This window comes from Solanum lycopersicum, chromosome 12 (genome assembly GCF_036512215.1).
Source record: "Solanum lycopersicum chromosome 12, SLM_r2.1".
Lineage (NCBI taxonomy): Eukaryota > Viridiplantae > Streptophyta > Magnoliopsida > Solanales > Solanaceae > Solanum > Solanum lycopersicum.
The window spans coordinates 36435818-36442142 of record NC_090811.1 but is presented as its reverse complement, the minus strand read 5'-3'; the positions used below and the strand labels follow the sequence as shown (position 1 = coordinate 36442142).

The window sequence follows — 6325 nt, the reverse complement described above, 5'->3', positions numbered from 1 at the left end:
GGCGAGAAAATGATTAAAAGTCCCCTAACCTATATTCGAAATTCCAACTACACAATCCAACTTTACGAGTGTCTCATTACTCACCTAAACTATATTTTTATCTATTTTCTACCCACCTCAGTGCTGACCTCAACACATAAACCAAATAAGTCAAGCTGCGTAATTTCACGTGCTGGGACCCACACCTATAAACTCCCGTTTCTTCTTTTTCTCCCATTTATTGCTTTTTTTCTCTCATTTCTCCCTAAACTGAAAGAAGAACAAAGGAAGCAAGAAAATTTCAAAAACTCTCTTTTCATCTCCTACTCCACTTTTGGTTATCATCAAACGATTTTGCATCATCAAAAGTAAGAGCATTTACATCAGACGATTTTACATTATCAAGTGATATCACCAAAATCTTCTTTTCGGATTTAATTTCGACCAAGAAGTTTGCAAATTCAACAAATTTCCGTGTTTGCATCTCACTACAACGTTGAACATTGGGTCTGATCCATCCATACAAAGCGTATTCAAGTTTTCATTTGCCATTTTTGATGAATTTTGAGAAAATTCAAATTTCTAATCAGAAACCTAAATAAGAAATTAGATCAGATTACAAACCCTAAATTCAAGATTTGAAGTACTAATGAACAATAATAATTAAACCCTACTTGATTTTGAGAGGAATTCGTGAATTTTTTACTAAAGAAACAAGAATTAATGGTGGGGGAAGAAGAAGTAATGGGTATTTAAAAGTGGGGAAGATGACTGTAGGAGAAGGGAGAAAATTTTCGTCAAATTTTGCTTTAAACGCGCCTAGAGGCGGTGACAACACCTCCCATGATAGGTCAGCAGTTAGGTGGGTAGAAAATAGATAAAAATATAGTTTAGGTGGGTAATGGAACACCCGTGAAGTTGAAGTATGTAGTTGAGATTTCGGATATAGATTAAGGAGGCTTTTGATCATTTTCTCTTTTTGGGCCAAAATTCTTTTTCCTATAGTTCATTAATCCGAGATAATAAATTAAACTCTGATATAACAAATCTCAATTTTATTAAATAATTCAATTTTTGATGATTTAAATCCAGCCATAAACTCTAGTGGTTGAAGTCTGAACCCACTCCTACAACCTTTTAAATTGTAGGCAAAACGTACAATCAGTCGAGAAATTTGAAAGCAATAAATGTATACACCTACAAGAGAATAATATCAATGTAACACATTTCAAATCCACCTTTTAAAAAGTAGAAAAAAATAATAAAAATTCCAACTTTTATGGGTTTGTAATAAAATATCTATTTAGTTGTCCTTTTATCATTACTGGCCTTTCAACCACTACTCATCCACTGAGATTTATGTATAGTGGCTACAAGTCAAATCCAAAAGTCTTTAGAATTATTGTTATTGATCGTGCCTTCCAATTTCTAACCAATTTTGGTGCACGTAATTTAATCATACCTTAAAGTTAAAGAGAGGAAGAGAAAATTCAAACACCTTCTGGAAAATCATTAAAGTATTTATTCTTGATATTATTTATTATATTCTTTGTAATGATACTATGACTTTTTTTAAAAAGATTAAATTATTTTATATGATTTGAGGTTCTTTCAAAAACTACTTTTATAATTCTAAAGATACCAGTAAAATTGTGTGCACATTATTATTTTCAAATTTTATTTATAAGAATTCACTGCGTATGTTAATAATAATATTTAAAAAAATTATATTGTAATATATTATATACTAAATTATATGGCAACCACCTTATTCTTCAAGTTTGTAATTAGTTATGTTAAAGATGTAATCAAAATTTATTTTTTGATAATCTTTAAAATGATAGAATATAATGTTACGACGTCATCTTCAAATGAATTTAATATTTTTTCATGCGAAGCACATTTTTATATGCAAGAATTTCCCCAAAAATTCAATAGAGTATAGATGAACTCATAATTTTATACAATAGGTCCAATGCTAAAAGATTTAAAGGTTAAACCTATAGAACTTAAATTATGAATTTCCCCAACAGCATATCATTTCTTTTACACAATCAGTGCAAAATGATAATTTCATAATGTTACATATCAATAAACGTAAATTCCATAAATTTTACCTATGTACATGTCAAGAAATCAACTAAATTTGAATTTAAACTCATATATCATTATATACTTATTAACTTAAGTTAAAATTTAATTCAGAAAACATAAATTTTGAATTTTGAATCTGTCTTCTGTCACGACATAAAGAGTTAAACTCATATTCCCATATTATTAATGGATGCTCTTTTTTGTCAAACTCATATTCTCATATTATTAATGGAAACTCCTTTTTTTTTAGAAAAAAAAAAAGAATGTTGTAGCAAAGGTTCACTTATTTTTTCCCTTATCTATCTATCTATCTATCTATCTATCTATCTATATATATATATATATATATATATATATTTATTTATTTATTTATTTTTATATTATATATAAGAATAAGAAGGGAGTAAAATCCAGAAATGCTGCTGCATGTTTGTTCTTGTCCTCTCTGTTTCATCTTTCCCAAAATGAATAAGTTGCTCTCCTCATTCATTTGTCTCCTTCTGTATAACTTCATCTCTCCATCTTATTCACTCCCTCTATGCACAGATTTGAGTAAGTTATTTTAATTTTCTTTTCTATAATTAATGAGGGTAGTTCAATCTATATCAAGATGTCATTTCTATACAAAATTTTGTTTTCTTTTGCTAATTGTTCTTGTTCATTGTGTAGGAGCACCTGTTATTCCTAAAAAGTCTTTGGTTTTTTGTCCATATAATGGAAGAGTATGTTGTGACTCTTCCAAAGATGTCCAATTGCACAAGGCTTTTGAGGGTATGAAAATATCTGATACTTCATGTAGTTCTGCTGTCAAATCAATACTTTGCTCAGTAAGTTTTCTAATTTTCATAATTTTTTTATACCTCGGACTCTTCAAAAGTATTGTCGTGCACTTATGTTGGATCCTTCGAGAAAAATTCACTACGTTTAGAGGATCACATTCTTGAAGAGTTTGAGCTAAATAGCTCATATATGTTAGTGGAAATTGAAGTTGCTGCATTTAAAAAGTTCTCACCTTCAGTATTTTCTTGATGGGGTTAGCTAAATTTGCTTTTTTGTCCATATTCTTGAAGAAATATTATGAATCTTGAGAGTTGAATACTCAAATAAGAAATGATTATAATATCTTATCAACAATCTTTGCTCTTCATCATGTCATTCTTAAACATGTTTATGGAAATTGAAGTTGGAATATTTTAAAAAACTTATTCATATTTAAGCCAAGGGTGTATCGAAAACAACCTATCTATCCCACTAACGTAGGGGCAAGCTCTATGTATCCCTCACCCTCCCAAGACTCTACTCGTGAAACCATATTGAGTATATTGTTGTTGTGGTTAGCTTAATTTGTTCTTTTTTCTCAAATTCTTGAAGAAAGAAAATGAATCAACTGATGAAAAAAGTTTGTTCCTGTTCTTAAGGTTCTGCAGGATTTGGTGGTTAATTCCAAGTTTTTTTATTTTAATTATAAAACTAATCCAAAAGATTTCCCTTTTGTGTTTTCCAGACATGTGATCAGTTTGCAGCAGAGTTGTTTAAGGTAAAATCAGGGCCAAGACCAGTTCCTGTTCTTTGCAATTCAACTGTTGCATCAGCAAACAGCTTTTGTTCATCTGTTTGGGATTCTTGCCAAAACATACCAATAAAAAATTCTCCTTTTGCACCATCATTGCAAACCAAAGCAGGAGTAACCAAAAACGCAAACTCCTCCTTGTTAACAGACTTCTGGCAATCGAAAGCAGATTTCTGCGAAGCATTTGGTGGAAACTCCGATAAAGGTTCATTATGTTTCAATGGAGAACAAGTTTCACTAAAGAAAAACGAAACATTACAGACTCCGAATGGAATGTGTTTTGAGAAGATTGTTGATGGAGCTTACCTCAACATGGTCCCTCATCCTGATGGATCGAACCGAGCATTCTTCTCCAATCAGGCTGGAAAAATTTGGTTAGCAACAATACCAGATCAAGATTCAGGAGAAAGCATGGGGCTTGATGAATCAAGTCCATTTGCTGATTTGACAGATGAGGTTTATTTAGATGCAAGATATGGAATGATGGGGATGGCTTTTCATCCAAACTTCGCAAAGAATGGCAGGTTTTTTGCATCATATAACTGTGACAAAGCTAAGTCCCCTAGCTGTGCTGGAAGATGTGCTTGTAATTCAGATGTTGGTTGTGATCCTTCTAAGATAAAACCAGAGGATAATAAGCAGCCATGCCAATTCCATTCTGTTGTTTCAGAATTCAGTGCTAATGGGACTGCATCAAATCCATCACTGGTTGGTTTTTCACTCCATTGTGTTGTTAAAAAGCAGCTAGATAGATAGCCAATTATTAGATTTTATTTACTTTTTATCACTAACAAAGCTCATCATGTGCACACGATAACTCTTTTTGATTATGGCTAGCAGAGAGACTTTAAACCATGTCTTATAACCTTCTCTTATACCATGTTGAATTACGTTACCACCTCATCTGAAAACTTAAGCTGTTGGAACTTAATTCTGCTTTGGATTATAACTTTCTCCAATTCCAGTTCAAAGGTTTCATTGCAAGCACTATATGTTGTCTTGTTTGACTGAAATTTCATACATTTTGTAGGCAGAGAAGGTGAAACCATCAGAAGTGAGGAGAATTTTTACAATGGGGCTTCCATTCACAGCTAATCACGGAGGACAAATACTCTTTGGCCCTGAAGATGGATATCTCTACTTTATGATGGGAGATGGTGGAAGCAAGGGTGATTCTTTCAATTTCGCTCAAAATAAGAAGTCATTACTTGGAAAAATAATGAGGGTTGATATTGATAACATACCAAGTGAGCACTTTGATTTATTTGTTTTACAATAATTGACACAAACTAAAAGGCCAATTGCCTGCCTTGCACACTTTCTTGAGTTATGTCATGAGATACTAAGGTGATTCTTTCAATAGGTCAAAAAGAGATATCAGACCTTGGACATTGGGGTAACTATTCAGTTCCTCGAGATAATCCTTATTCACAAGATAAAGATTTGCAGCCAGAAATTTGGGCGCTTGGACTGAGAGACCCTTGGCGCTGTAGCTTTGATTCAGAAAGGCCTACATACTTCATCTGTGCGGATGTTGGACAGGTTCAATCACAATATCACTTATGTTAAGAGCTATAAAATAAAATGTTTTCAACAGACATAACATGATGCTAAGTTGCTGATAATCATGCAGGATCAATATGAAGAAGTTGACATCATCACGAAAGGGGGAAACTATGGATGGAGCATGTATGAAGGTCCTTTACACTTTAAAAATGCTTCAGCTGATGATTTTGTTGATCCCATCTTCCCAGTGTTAGGATACACCCATTCTGAAGTAAATAAAGAAGTTGGATCTGCAGCCATATCAGGTGGCTATGTTTATCGCTCCAAGACTGATCCCTGCATATATGGAAGGTAAATATGAACACACCCTAGCTTGTTGATATATGATTAGGAAACTACATTTAACATAATGATGGTTGCATTTTCAGTTACCTCTATGGAGATTTGTATGCTAAGAACTTCTGGGCAGCTCAAGAAAATCCGTATAACAGTGGGAACTTTACAGCAAGAAGCATTCGTTTCAGTTGTGCTCATGATTCACCTCTTAATTGCAGCTCAGTTCCGAATAGTCCATTGCCTGCTTTAGGTTACATATTCTCATTTGGACAGGATAACAGAAAGGATACATATATTTTAACAAGCACCGGTGTATACAGAGTGGTTCGTCCAAGTCGCTGTAAGTACACTTGCTCGATGGAGACAGCAAGGACAGCTGAGACACCACGTCCTTCTGCACCTTCGGATGGTCACATTGCTAAAGCAGATTTCTGCTCGGTCCTTCTTCTGTACTGTCTGCTGTTTTTGACTATCTTCATCCTGTAATTATTGCACTGTGATTATGACATCAAATTCTTACCTAGCTTGCATGCTCCAATCCAAGCACGGTTGTTTTAAAGGTGATCTGATCCATCAGTCGGCCTTTCACCTCATGCTATAAATCTAAGCAAAGCAAAGAAATCAAAAGTGTACTGAAATGCTAAATTGCGCATGCGTTTAAAACTATACTCAGCTTTAGTTCCTTGAAGAAGCGGAAGTGAGTAAAAAATACACAAAGTAACAATTATAGTAAACTCGCCCATCTCAAAATATTATCTGATGACTTACAGAGTAAACAACTTGAACTAACTTGATAGCATCATAGGAGGGCGAGAAAGATAGAGCCCACTTATTATATAC

At 33.4% G+C, this 6325-nt stretch overlaps 1 protein-coding gene across 1 annotated transcript; it reads left to right on the top strand.

The window, feature by feature from the left end:
- The first annotated feature begins 2467 nt into the window (after nucleotides 1-2467).
- Nucleotides 2468-6008, top strand: LOC138340582 (HIPL1 protein-like). Its single transcript, XM_069292455.1, has 7 exons — nucleotides 2468-2625; nucleotides 2743-2900; nucleotides 3578-4351; nucleotides 4674-4890; nucleotides 5007-5185; nucleotides 5277-5500; nucleotides 5578-6008. Exons 1-7 carry the CDS (start codon nucleotides 2490-2492, stop codon nucleotides 5969-5971), a joined length of 2082 nt encoding a protein of 693 aa, XP_069148556.1. The 5' UTR covers nucleotides 2468-2489; the 3' UTR covers nucleotides 5972-6008.
- The last annotated feature ends 317 nt before the right edge of the window (nucleotides 6009-6325 follow it).